The following is a 14276-nucleotide window of genomic DNA, read 5'->3' as shown; positions in this document are numbered from 1 at the left end:
GCATCAGATGCTTGACCAACCATCGCCTATCACTAAGACCAAAAGAGCAGAACATTTCATTCTATTTCTACCTACAATTCTTAGAGTGTTCTTTATCCGATGCACAAACTCATCAAATCATGGCCTTCAATTACCATTTTTTAGATAGCTTCCAATCTTTAGCCTACTCTTTCAGCCTCTTTACAACTCTCTATTTGTAAGGCTTCTCCAGTTGAGCTACACAAATCCCTGAAACAATATTCTAAAAACAGTATGCATCTCCTTTCCCAATTAGAAAATGTTCGTCCCACATTGCCTCACTGCACGCTAATACACATTAAATGCTGAACAATGGTTAGAAAAGAAAAAAAAAAAAAATGATTAAGATACTATCAATTTACAAGCATCTGGAAAAAATGAATGTTATTTTTGCAATATGTACAAAATGTAATTGTGTATTGTTTATATTCAATTTTAGTCTAAAATTCCAAATATATATATATAACATTTCTTAATGTCAAGTCAAAGCAAAGCCAGCAGGGAAGCCCTGAAGCCTATCTTCATCTGGCTTAAAATGTTATATGTGATACAAAGGAGAGTCTAAAGTTGTATGTAATGGTGCCTAAGAGTCTCCCCCTGAGTACCTCTTTGTTGCTCAGATGTGGCCCTCTCTCTAACTGAGCCATCTCGACAGGTGAACTCGCTGCCCTCCCCACTACGTGGGTCCCGACTCCCAGGGTTGTAAATCTCCCTGGCAACGCAGAGTATGACTCCTGGGGATGAATGTGGACCCAGCATCGTGGGACTGAGAGTATCTTCTTGACCAAAAGGGCGATGGAAAATGAGACGAAATAGTTTCAGTGGCTGAGAGATTCCAAATGGAGTCGAGAGGTCACTCTGGTGGACATTCTTATGCACTATATAGATAACACCTCTTAGGCTTTAATGTATTGGAATAGCTAGAAGTAAATACCTGAAACTACCAAACTCCAACCCAGCAGTCTGGACTCCTGAAGACAATTATATAATAATGTAGAGTACAAGGGGTGACAGTGTGATTGTGAAGACCTTGTGGATCACACCCCCTTTATCTAGTGTATGGATGAGTAGAAAAATGGGGACAAAAACTAAAGGACAAATGGGGTGGGATGGGGGGATGATTTGGGTGTTCTTTTTTTACTTTTATTTTTTATTCTTGTTCTGGTTCTTTCTGATGTAAGGAAAATGTTCAGAGATAGATTGTGGTGATGAACACATAACTATGTTACCATACTGTGGACAGTGGATTGTATATCATGGATGATTGTATGGTGTGTGAATGTATTTCAATAAAACTGAATTTAATTAAAAAAAAATGTTATATGTGATACATGCTACAATATGAATAAACCTTGAAAACAGTATGCTAAATGAAGTTAAGCCAGACACAAAAGATCATATATTCTATGATTCCACTTAAATGACTAAGCAAATTTACTGAGATAAAAAATAGATTAGAGGTTCCCATGGGCTGGGGGAAGGAGGTATAAGGAGTTGTTTTTAATGTGTAAAGAGTTCCTGTTTTGGGTGATGAAAACGTTTTAATAATAGAAGGTGGTGATGATATATTAAGAAAACACTGGGTGAGCATAAAGAAGAATCTGAAAGCATGCAAAGAGAAATAACAGATTTTACAGAAATGAAAGGCAAAACAGATGAAATGAAAAATACAACAGAGGCATACAACACCAGATTGGAAGGGGAGAAGAAAGGATCAGCAAGCTAGAAAACAGAGCAAAGGAATTCAAACAAATGAAAGAACAGATAGATGCAGCGTCTGTGGAGGAACAGCTGTTGCTCTGTGGTGTTTCTCATACCGGGTTCATCGAGGGCTCCTGGATTCTGCCTCTCCCCTCTGAACTGCAGCCTGGTGAAGAGGAAGCCATAGAGCTCTGAGAAACCAGGATTCATGGTATTTTAGAGTTGGCCAGGAACCTTACAAAATCCTTCAATTCAGTGAATGAAGAGATTCACGTTAGTGAATTCTCCCCTTGAACCTAAAAAGCCACACCAAAAAGTCCTAATGGACCATGCAGGAGGATTATGCTTCAAATGGACTTCTCCTCTTGCCAGATGAACTCCTATAAATCCTTAAAACCCCAGTTCTAATGTCTCGTCTCCTGGGAGGCCTTTCCTGACCAACCCCAGAGCTCCTCACTTCCATCTTTTTAACTCCATTCTAGTATCTCTCCACTGTCTAACCTATAGTACCTAAGTATAGACTAAACATATATAAAGTACTTAGAAATATGCCTGGCAAAGAACATGCTAAATAAATGTAAATTGTTATTATTTTATTATTATTACAATAGGTTGCAATTATTTGTGTGATCTCCCTTGCTAGATTATGTGACTGAGAGCAGAGAACCATTTATTCGCTATTTTTATCAATGCCAACTATCTGCACATATTAAGCGTCTGATAAACGTTAAAATGTTTTGCTCAATGATGCATCAATTCAGGAAAAAAAAATAATTTTCTTTGCCTATCAATACTGTAGATTCTTAAGTTAACAAGAAAACTTTTAGGATGAAAAAACGGACTGCTCTTCCTTCCTTTTGATTTGGTTCAAATGGGGGGGGGGGGCTATCTTTAGAGATCTAGCAAGACAGTCTAGCTTTTCCGACCTCCCTGAGACTGGTAATTGCTCTGTCAACACTGGGTAACTCCATTATACTGGAGGTTAAAACAGATTCGTGTTTTTTTTTAAAGGAGAGGAAGAAGTATCCAAAACTTTTTGACAGACTGGAATGAAGTCATTAGCTCACATTCACTTAACCCTAAACCTCACGTAAGAAACTTGCTGGATTGCTTGACAAAACAACAATACAAGACTTCAACACTAGGATAAAGAGCCGCACGTGGGTTAAACAAGTCGGGGCTGTGATGCCAATCTCTGCCCACGACAACTCGGAGGATCACAGTATTCTCAGAATAAGGACGCTGGTTTTCCTCACTCCGGCGTCAGTTAAGAAGTTACAAAGTACGGAGATGACCACAGTAGACAGCCGAACAGACAGAGAAAAGCTTAAGGCAGAAGAGAAGCTTCAAGAGGGAGAGATGAAGTGTACAGATACCACAGGCATTGAAATAGAATGAAAGAAACGCAAAGAAAGGGAAGATTAGTCAGGAACACTGTCACTTCTCACTTATCGCTACCTCGAATTTTCTCATCTATGGCTCACACTCTTCTTCCCGCTCTTACAGCAGTGCGGGCCGATCCGCCGCCCCCCAGCTGGAGAGGCGCTCAGAAGGCAGAAGGGGGGTTTCAGTTGCCTCCCGAACTTACCAACGCGCCGCACCTCCGCCTCTCTGCTGAAAAAGTAGGTTCGAAGCCAGGCCTCCGGGAGCCCTCTTCCTGTACGCCGCAGAATAAGGTCTACTCCGCGAGGATGCAGTGTCTAGACAGTCCCGGCCAACGTCCCGGTTTCCGTAGGCGGATGGCTCCGCGGCCCCGGATGTTGATATGCCGCTTGCCCCGGAAACGGTGGCGGGAGGCTCAGGAGAGCGGAGGCGGTGTCGCCGGGCTCTCCGGAAGGAGACGTGGCGGCGGTTGGGTCCCCGGCTCCCCTGGCGCTTTGTAGTCCCGCCGCCTCCTCCTCCTCCTCCCCCTCTTCTCCTCTGTGGGCAGAGGAGGTTGTGGCGGCGGCTGGAGAAAGCGGCGGCGGAGGATGGAGGAAGGAGGCGGCGGCGCGCGGAGCCTTATCCCTGGTGGGCCTCTGTTACTGGTCCTTTGTGGCCTTCTGGAGGCGTCCGGCGGCGGCCGCGCACTTCCCCCGCTCAGCGATGACATCCCCTTCCGAGTCAATTGGCCCGGCACCGAGTTCTCTCTGGTCAGTGCCTTGCGAAACCCGCAGCCTCCATCCTCTCCTCCGGGCACTAAGGGTTTGGCACTTCCCCTCACTATTCTTCGCGTTTTTTCTCCAGAACCTACCTTACAGGACGTCTTCTCCCCCAATAGGAAATTCCATTTGCCCCGCGTTTATTCATTCATTCAGCAACTGTTTATCGAGTGCATCGTGTGAATCAAGGACCATTCTAGGCACTAGAAATTCAGCCGTCACCTGCTCTCGCTCTTTTAATTCTGTCGTGCTAGACTTTGCTTCCCAATATTCCCATCCTGTGGAAGAAGCTTTCTTAAAACCACGCCAGACGCACAGATTCATCTTCCCTCTGGAGAATGAACCGCAGTTCTTCCTCCACCAGCAGCCTTCCGTCTTTCAGTATTATACATCACCCTGCACGCACATCTGCAGATACTTCTTATTGTCTCATATTTGTTCTCCATCTCTCTTGCACACACACCACTCTAGGAGAGGCTTTCCTTCAGAGTTGTTTCTAAGGGGGCTGTTTGGGCTGTGAGATGTTACCCTCTAAATAGAATATTCTTTATTGTTTCAGTAATAAAGGGTTTAGAGGGTTCTTAGGACTATGAACATCCCAGAAAATGAGATTTTGTGGTGTTTTCCTTACAGTGGAGAATGTATTTATTATCTCAAGGGACTGAATGAAAATTTTCAGTCCTCTTTTTGGGGAGTAGACTATTGAAAAAGTCTTCCTATCCACATGTAGCTACTGCAGAAAAATAAAAGAAATAAAAGTGTGTCCTTATGGTATCAAATAGTACTTAATTCGTTTACTTCAAGTAGAAGTCCTGAAAACCGCAAAAGCTTTTTTAAAAATTCTTATTCAAGTTATCTGGAGTCATTAAATTTGGGAGATTATATTACTGTTTCGTTGAGTTATAAGCCACACCATAGTATCAAAACGGAACATTTATCGTTCTTGTAGTTACCACAGAAGCTATTTGCAAATATTAATTTTTGGTGTATTTCACACCCAGTTTGTTTCTCCAGCCCTCTACTTTCATTTCTCCCATCCTTGTAATTCAGTGGTTCTTGAATTTGCCTGGGAGAAGGTTCCTCTGGGAAGTCACAGTTATCTTTGCATTAATGCCATGAAATACTGATAAGTTAAAATATCCACATAAATTTTTGTTATAAATCAGAAATAACTTTAACAGGCTTGAGGTGAGAATACTTCAGTCCAGCCTCTCTTGTTTCCAGAGAGCACACTTGGAATGACAATGGCAAATATTTAAAGAATATGGTCATTACAAATTTTTACTCTTGAATCTGTGTGATTTTAATTGAAAAGCATGCTGATATGGGACTCTGCAAACTTACTGTCCTGTATGCTAGTGACTAAATCCAGCCTTTTTAGAGTTTACTGCCTGATTGTCATTCAGTTTTCTCTCTGACACTGATATTAGCTTGCTGAAAAGAGGTATGGAAAAAGATCCCAGCCTATATACTATTCCAGCCCTTCACATATCTATCAATTTAATTTGTTTTGAGATTTCATTTTTAATTGCTTTTCTTTGACAATGCAATGTAATCTAAGATGGGCATATTTGAAGATTTGGGAAGGACTTTTTTTTTTTTTAAGTTTGAGTTGTGAAGAAATTTGGGGGACATTTTCCTATGAATTGTGAAAAAGATCTATGGCCCTCATGCAAAAATAAACCAGAAAAGTAATTACAGTGGTCTTTTGATTTTTTTTTTTTTAATACTTCTGTAATATTTAGGTTTCCCTTCTTACTTTATCTAATTGAAATTACTGCCCTAACTTGGTGCTGCCTTTTTTTGTTTTTTTTAATGGACCATTTGGTTTGTATATGACTGAGCTGTAGGATCTAGGGTAAGATTCTTTGCCTCTTTCCCATCTAAAAATGGAAGAGACTTGATTAGAATGTGTGAAATGTATTTCTAGCTTTAATTTTTTTTCTGTGCTTTAAATCATTTTCTCATTCAACTTTATCAAAATGATATGTAATATTTTAAAATCTTGTTTTTTAATTTACTTTGAAAAAGTGTTAAGCACTAAAGATTGTGTAAATGTTTGAAAGTTTACATTAACTAGTGATTATAATATTCTTTGTTCACTGATTTTCTTAATGTTTAATTTTGTTTTTGTGTTCATACTTTCCTTCAGAAATATCATCTCAGTGTCATTAGTGTTCAGTTCATTATTTCACATAGTTCATGGTTTTCACTAAACTGGAACCAAAAAAATAAATATAATTTCTGTTTACTCCATAGAAATGCATTCCCACTCAAACAATTTCCCCAAACACTACACCTGGGAAAAACAGTGGCCATCTCCATGGTTTGCAAGGTCATATACATTGACAAGTTGTGCCACAGGCTGTTTTACAGCTTATCCTGGGATAGTTTTGCCTCTCATCTTCTAACTGTTTTAATTCCTCCAGACACACATAGAACATTTGGAATGCCTACCTTGTGAAGGTATTCTTAAAGTTCTTTAGTCTTAAGGAACCCCATCCTCTTTGCTTAGTTTCATTACATTAAAATTTCACTTTATATCAAATCATTAGTAGATATTGACTCTTACACTGAAAATACTTTAAGATTTTAAGTCATGTAAAACAAGTTTTTTACACAGCTATTATCCTGTACAATTCAGAATTTATTGTATTTCTTTTTCTTAAAGTAAGAATTGTGTTTTACAAAATCAGAAGGGCTAATTTTTCCTCAGTATTTTCTAATACCAAAAAGTAGGGTAAAATTTGTTAAAATATTACTCTCTGATCCCAGTGAGTGACTCACTATTTCAGCAGTTTCCAGATAGAAAAATTGCTGTTTGTTTTAGTTAATTGAAGAAGAAAGCAGCCCTTCCTAAACTAATGAAAGACAAATCTTTGTATCTTCAAACAAGAATAGCGATAGGTTTTACTTGTTTTTATCCCTGACCTAGAACTTAAAAACAAGAGTCAGGGGAATGAATTCTCTTATAGACATAAAATCCAAGAGTGGGTTTTATTAGAAAGGAAGAATTGTCTGTCTTTGCTGTGGTTCTAAACAGAGTTCTTTTTTACCATCGTTGGTGTGGGTAGTGAGCATCTTAATAAAAAAGTCAATATTGCTGTAGAATTCAACTCTGAACATTAGATTGTAATACTTCGCAAATAGGCATCCATGCATTTAAGTCATTTGTTATTGTCTGCCTACACTACAGTACAGGAATAATTTGACAAGACATCAGCCCATCTATTGTTTAGCAAATGTGAGTCATGCTTTGCACAACTCATTAATGTATATTCTGAGAATATCTGGGAAACACTGAAAGGCATTTTAAGTATTATGTGTTATAGCAGTTTGAGAAACTAAGTAAATGTTCCTAACGATCCCTTCATCATAAGTTTCACTTTGCAACTCACTTTCTTACCTCTTTGAGTCCCTTCATCATTTAGCCATAATCCATATGGCTAAAGAAATGTTAATAATCTAAAGAAGTGTTAACAAAAGCTGATTCAAATATATTGAAACAGTTAAGAGCTCCTGACTCTGAGCCAATTTACCTGGGTTCATCTCTGGGCTCTGTCACTTAATAGCTGTGTAATCTTGGACAAATTAGTAAACTTTTGTGTCTCAGTTTCCCCTTCTGTAAAATGGGTATAATGCTTGTTCTGAAGATTGAGTTAATAAATGTAAAGCATTTAAAACAATACTGTTATATAGCTAACGCTTATAACTATCATTTACTGCTGTTTTTTATTTTTTTGTGTTTTATTGCCTTGGGAATACATTGTCCAAATTTGCATTTGTGTTTAAGATTATATTGTGCCAAGTACTTCCTGGTTTTATTATGGTTAAGAGTTGTTACTGTTAAATTGAGAAAAGTTCTTTCCTTGCCAGGGATGACCAAATTGTACAGTGGTTTCACAATACTATAAGAAGAGAAAAGCAATGAAGAAAATTAAATTATAATAGGACACACAATCATGTGAAAACCTCTGCCTTGGTAGTTAATATTACACTTACAATACAAACAAATTTCAGCAAAATAATATCAGTTATATAATTCAAGTGTTTATTTGAATATATTGATTTGTATTTGATTTTTGAAGTTATTTGGTTTTATACTGTAGCAAACTTTCAAGATAGTTTTGTTACTATCTAGCTAAGGAGTTGGCAAATTATAGCCAGTGTGCTGGCCCACCACCTATTTTTCTAAATAAAGTTTTATTGGAACACAGCCACACCCATTCATTTACTTATTGGCTATGCACTTTCCAGCTACAACAGCAAGTTGAATAATTGCAGCAGAGACCTTATAGCCCACAAAGTCTGAAATATTTACCATCTGGCCCTTCACAGAAAAAGTTTACGGTTATATACTTAAATAATAGTATAGTTTTTTAAAGTCAGCACAAAGGAGTAATTTTTCTTCTAAAAGGAATAAGTCCGTACATTATTCAAATATGAAAAATGCTGTATTAATTCCAGGTGTCCCATCCAACAGAATTAAGACTACATTTGTAAAGTGCCGTGCATTTTCGCTATGGTTGATAATCATTGGTAGGAATAATAAATATTTAGTGATTGCATATCTAAGAACAGCCATTGCCTCTGAAAGCTTTTTAATTGGTGTTCTTAACTTCAGCCTACTACTACTACTTCAGCCACTGTTTCTTTATACTCCAAACTTCATTTTTATTAATTTTTTTCTAATGTAACACCAGCATAAAGTTTCTTGTCTTCATTTTATCATTAAAAATATATAAAATCTATTCTTTGCTATTGGAAATATGTTTTTAAGACCCTCTTTTGAAATGATAAATTAGTTTGAAGAACCGTTGTTGTAGATAGGGCTGTAAATTATTCCATGTAATGCAATTAACCCGAGAAAGTAATGTCTATTTTTTGTTCTATTTTTAGCCCACAACTGGTGTTTTGTATAAAGAAGATAATTATGTCATCATGACAACTGCACATAAAGAAAAATATAAATGCATACTTCCTCTTGTGACAAGTGGGGATGAGGTAAGTTTTTATAAACATTTTTTAAAACATTGCAGCCACATACTTTAAAATCAAATTGCGTGATGTTTCTCAATAACCTAGTGTTACCATAAAGACATTAATTATTTTATTATTTTTTAATTCTTCAATTGATTTTGCAGTTCTATTTAGAAAAACTAGCAACCATTTATTAATGTTCTGAATAAAATTCTAACTCCAAGCTTGCTTTCTTTTGTAAAAATAAGGGTTTCAAAACAAGATACTATTTTTAAATGTTTATGTGACATTTTTTATTGGGAATTTCTAATTATATAGGTACATTATGCTTTCTCACTATCTTACTGCATGCCCTCTTCTTCCTCCTAAAATTTCCTAACTGCCTCTTATCCATCCTTCAAGGCATTGACTTCTTTCAAGATGAAACAGGAGAGGCAGCATGGTAAAATGGAAAGGACACCAGCCTAGGAGCCAGGAGGCTGAGGTATAGGCTATAGTTAGCTGTGGAATCTTGAACAAATTTGAAATTCAGTTCCTCCACTCAATAAATTTATTGAGCCAATTTCATAATATTTGTGATGCGTAAAAGAGAAATATTAAACTCAGTGCTTTCTTAGTTTTGTTCAGACTTAAAATCTATAAAAGATAGCTTTCTGTTTCATTTTGTTTTAAATCTCCTTTAGACACAAGTACACACACACCTATACAAACAAAAACCACACACGTGGCAGTCAAGCTCAAAATACAAAAATAGATAGAAATCTGAGAAATACCTTAAAACTTTCCAGTATATTCAAGAAGATTCAACTGTTCTGAGACTTTTATACCTAGGATCTGTTTGGATGCAAGCATTAAAAAATTCTGGAATAGGTTTATAAGAATTGTTCATGCAATTGAAACATAAAGATCTTTTTTTAAGCGAAGAAAGAATGAACACTATGGAAGATTATTCTTTGGCTCCATATTTTGAAATGGCTCCATTCTTTTGAAAGAAGTAAGATCTTTTAATTTTTTTTTTATTTTTTCCCTCTTTTGTTTCCAAGCATTGGCGATTTGACTGAGTTATAAAACAACAGCAGAATTGGGTCAAGTTCTAGAAAAATTATAAGTATTAAATTTCTATTCTTTCTGTAGGAAGAAGAAAAGGATTATAAAGGCCCTAATCCAAGGGAGCTATTGGAACCACTATTTAAACAAAGTAGTTGTTCCTACAGAGTATGTATTTTATATTCACTCGATAACTGAAAAATAAAGTTCCAACAAACTAACGACCTTTGTAGACAATTAAACATTTCTTCTTCATTATGTTATATCAGATTTTAAGTTAGTTGTAAATTTAAGCTATTGCTTAATAATATTTTGTTCATTTGTGTCATTTATTGTAATACCTTAACATTAAGTATTTAATACTTAACATTAAGTATTTTAATATGTTAAAATTAAGTATTTAAGTATTTAAAATTAAGTATTTTTAATGTTAAAATACTTAACATTAAGTATTTTAGGAAATTAAGTATTTAAGTATTTTAGGAAATTCTTATGCAGTATATGCAAGAGACATCCAATAATTTCACTTACCAAATTACTTCAAATGTTTTTCAGATCAAAAGAAAGTTTCCTTACATACAAGTTCAATAAAAATTGCTGATTGTTGTTTTTTAGCTTTGTAGAAAATGATTCCTAAGTCAGAAGTTAGATCTACTAAAAACTTCTTAAAATAGCAAAAAATAATTCTATTGAGTATGGAACTTCTGTATTTTTTAATACATATATCTTTCTTAGATTGAATCTTATTGGACTTATGAAGTATGCCACGGAAAACACATTCGGCAGTATCACGAAGAAAAAGAAACTGGTCAGGTGTGTTTTTCTTCAAAATGTAAAGTATGGAACATTATAAAATGAGAAGCTTAATAATGAGATTGATAGTTTTAGAGTTATAGTCTTTAAAAATGTGTTTGTGAAATATTTACTATGTTTTTATTTTATTTTTAAATATAGAAAGTAAATATTCACGAGTACTACCTTGGGAATATGTTGGCTAAGAACCTACTATCTGAAAAAGGTTTGTCTCTACACAGTGATTTGGTAGTAATATTGGAATTTGGTTTAAAATATATGTTCAAATTGGAATTTAAAATATTTTCTTGGAAGACTGTGCATTTGAAAACACTAAAATAAATTTCCAAACAGCTTAGAAAACTTTTTTGAAGAAATCTTTTTCATTGTTTTCTGCTTTGAAAAACACTATATTTTTTATCTGATATTTTTATTTGATTTTTTTTTGTTTAATCTGGTAGGATGTGCATGTCAGTGTTATATTTATTTAGTGTTAGTCTTTTCCTTGGTTTAAGCAGTTTTTGTATATGGAAATAGACATATGTATATCCCTGAAATTGTGAAATTTTTGTCATTAGTCTACATTAAAGTTTTTCAACTAATTTAGAATTAAACTTTTCACTGAGATACAAATAATTCACTGAAAAGTATTTTTTGCCTTAAATAGAGTATTTCCTAGATAAGGATGTAAAGATTAAATATACATTTATGCTGGCCTTTCAAACAAAAACATTTCAAGAAAACTAGTGTAAAGAAGTAAGGTAAAAATCATATATATATGTTTTGAATCTTCTTAGAAGGAAGTTTAAAGTTACAAAGTTAGTTGAAAACTTGACCATTTGTTTCTTATATATGTTATTGCTCATTCTTCATATTTACCTTATTCTTATTCTATAGAACAAGAAGCAGAGGGAAAAGAAAAATCAAAAGAGGCAAGTAACAAATGTTGATTTTTTCATTCTTAACATTTGTTACTAATGAATACATGAATTTACAACTTAATTGACCAGATATAGCCATGTGTTCTTTAATTAGATGTCAAATGCCCTTAGGGACTAGACCAGAGAAAATTTGTAGTATTTTGAGGTGTTGCTGAGAAAATTTCCATTGAAATCCTCTGATTTATTTTTAAGATGATACAAAAATAAATCTACAAAAGATATGTTAGGGAAAGTTTCTACAATACCATTCTATCAATTCTGTGCTTAGCATTTGACATTGGAAACAATTATAGTCAGAGCCTTTTGCACTTTTTCCATTGTTCTCTCCCCATCTCCTGTGGTAAAACAGAGAAACTACATGTATAAATAACAAGCTACTAGACTGCAAGCATCTTAAAAGCAGGGATTGTCTTTTTTTTTTTTTTTTTTTTAATTTTTATTGAGATTGTTCAGATACCATACAATTATCCAAAGAACCAAAGTGTACAATCACTTGCCCCTGGGTACCCTCATACAGCTGTGCATCCATCACACTTAATTTTTGTTCAATTTTTAGAAACTTTTCATTACTCCAGACAAGAAATAAAGTGAAAGATGAAAAAAGAAAAAAAGAAAAGGAAACTCTAATCCTCCCCATCCCTAACCAAACCCCCTCAATTGTTGACTCCTAGTATTGATATAGTACGTTTGTTACTGTTTATGAAAAAAATGTTGAAATACTACTAACTGTAGTATATAGTTTGTAATAGGTATATAGTTCTTTCCTATATGCCCCTCTATTATTAACTTTTAATTGTATTGTCATACATTTGTTCTGGTTCATGAAGTGATTTCTAGTATTTGTACAGTTGATCATGGACATTACCCACCATAAAGAATCAGACAATACCACCAATGTCAAGTGTCTAACATGCCTCTCCTATCCCCCCCTCTTATCTGCATTTACCTTAGTATATCACCTTTGTTACATTAAAGGAAGCATAATACAATGAATCTATTAGTTACAGTCTCTAGTTTATGCTGATTGCATCCCTCCCCCCATGCCTCCCCATTTATAACACCTTGCAAGGTTGACATTTACTTGTTCTCCCTCGTAAAAGAACATATTTGTACATTTTATCACAATTGTTGAATACTCTAGATTTCACCAAGTTACACAGTCCCATTCATTATCTTTCCTCCTTTCTTGTGGTGTCTCACGTGCTCCCCATCTTCCTCTCTCAACCGTATTCATAGTTACCTTTGTTCAGTGTACTTACATTGTTGTGCTACCATCTCCCAAAATTGTGTTCCAAACCACACACTCCTGTCTTCTATCACCCTGTAGTGCTCCCTTTAGTATTTCCTGTAGGGCAGGTATCTTGTTCACAAAGTCTCTCATTGTCTGTTTGTCAGAAAATATTTTGAGCTCTCCCTCATATTTGAAGGACAGCTTTGCTGGATACAGGATTCTTGGTTGGTGGTTTTTCTCTTTCAGTATCTTAAACATATCACACCACTTCCTTCTTGCCTCCATGGTTTCTACTGAGAGATCCGCACATAGTCTTATTAAGCTTCCTTTGTATGTAATGGATTGCTTTTCTCTTGCTGCTTTCAGGATACTCTCTTTGTCTTTGACATTTGATAATCTGATTATTAAGTGTCTTGGCGTAGGCCTATTCATATCTCTTCTGTTTGGAGTACGCTGCGCTTCTTGGATCTGTAATTTTATGTCTTTCTTAAGAGATGGGAAATTTTCATGAATTATTTCCTCTATTATTGCTTCTGCCCCCTTTCCCCTCTCTTCTCCTTCTGGGACACCAATGATACGTACATTATTGTACTTTGTTTCATCTTTGAGTTCCCGGAGACGTTGCTCATATTTTTTCATTCTTTTCTCCATCTGCTCCTTTGTGTGTAGGCTTTCAGGTGTTTTGTTCTCCAGTTCCTGAGTGTTTTCTTCTGCCTCTTGAGATCTGTTGTTGTATGTTTCCATTGTGTCTTTCATCTCTTGTGTTGTGCCTTTCATTTCCATAGATTCTACCAGTAGGTTTTTTGAACTTTTGATTTCTGCCGTATACAGGTCCAGTGCTTCCTTTACAGCCTCTATCTCTTTGCAATATCTTCTCTAAACTTTTTGAATTGATTTAGCATTAGTTGTTTAAATTCCTGTATCTCAGTTGAAGTGTACGTTTGTTCCTTTGACTGGGCCATAACTTTGTTTTTCTTAGTGTAGGTTGTAATTTTCTGTTGTCTAGTCATGGTTTCCTTGTTTATCCAAATCAGGTTTTCCCAGACCAGAACAGAGGGAAGAAATATTCAGTATCTGGTTTCCCTGCGGGTGTGTCTTAGAAAATTGCTCCACCCTTTGATGCCTCGGGTCACTATGCTTTTCTGCCCAGCAGGTGACGCCTGTTAGCCTATAATTCTTGACTGGTGTGAGGAAGTATGGCCGTGTTCCCCCAGGCTCTGGGGTCTGGTTCTGAATGGAAAGGGCCCCACTCCTTTCCTCCTAGAGAAGACAGACCCCTCAGGTGGAGGTCATTAGCATTTCAATGGTCTCGCTCTCTGCTTGTGCTGTCTCCACCCTTCCCCGAGTCACAGCCCTGGAAACTTAAAATGACTGGGGCTTTCTCCACTGAGCCAAAAAAGAAACAGATAGTCCCCTTCAGACCCA

The 14276-nt window shown here is 36.0% G+C and overlaps 2 protein-coding genes across 7 annotated transcripts in view; one reads left to right on the top strand and one right to left on the bottom strand.

Annotated features, from left to right (window-relative positions):
- Positions 1 to 14276, bottom strand: part of LOC119512926 (probable G-protein coupled receptor 75) — a 237164-nt gene that overhangs the window by 150286 nt on the left and 72602 nt on the right. The window contains exon 1 of one of the 3 annotated variants that reach the window (XM_037807747.1): positions 3308 to 3764. The exons of the other annotated variants lie outside the window; for them this stretch is intronic. The gene's annotated coding sequence lies outside the window, so the exon portion shown is untranslated. Of the gene's footprint in view, positions 1 to 3307; positions 3765 to 14276 lie in introns of those variants that run through there. 3 annotated transcript variants of the gene reach the window in all.
- Positions 3511 to 14276, top strand: part of ERLEC1 (endoplasmic reticulum lectin 1) — a 46740-nt gene continuing 35974 nt past the window's right edge. For all 4 annotated transcript variants that reach the window (XR_005212484.1, XM_037807753.1, XM_037807752.1 and 1 more), the window contains exons 1-6: positions 3511 to 3851; positions 8760 to 8864; positions 9975 to 10055; positions 10623 to 10700; positions 10842 to 10905; positions 11577 to 11611. Coding sequence is in view for 3 of the 4 variants with exons in the window: in XM_037807753.1 (XP_037663681.1) it covers positions 3690 to 3851; positions 8760 to 8864; positions 9975 to 10055; positions 10623 to 10700; positions 10842 to 10905; positions 11577 to 11611 (525 nt within the window). In the remaining variant the exon portion in view is untranslated. The remainder of the gene's footprint in view (positions 3852 to 8759; positions 8865 to 9974; positions 10056 to 10622; positions 10701 to 10841; positions 10906 to 11576; positions 11612 to 14276) is intronic.

The sequence above is a fragment of the Choloepus didactylus genome, chromosome 17, assembly GCF_015220235.1.
Source record: "Choloepus didactylus isolate mChoDid1 chromosome 17, mChoDid1.pri, whole genome shotgun sequence".
Taxonomy (NCBI): Eukaryota; Metazoa; Chordata; class Mammalia; order Pilosa; family Megalonychidae; genus Choloepus; species Choloepus didactylus.
This window is presented reverse-complemented; position numbering and strand designations above follow the sequence as displayed.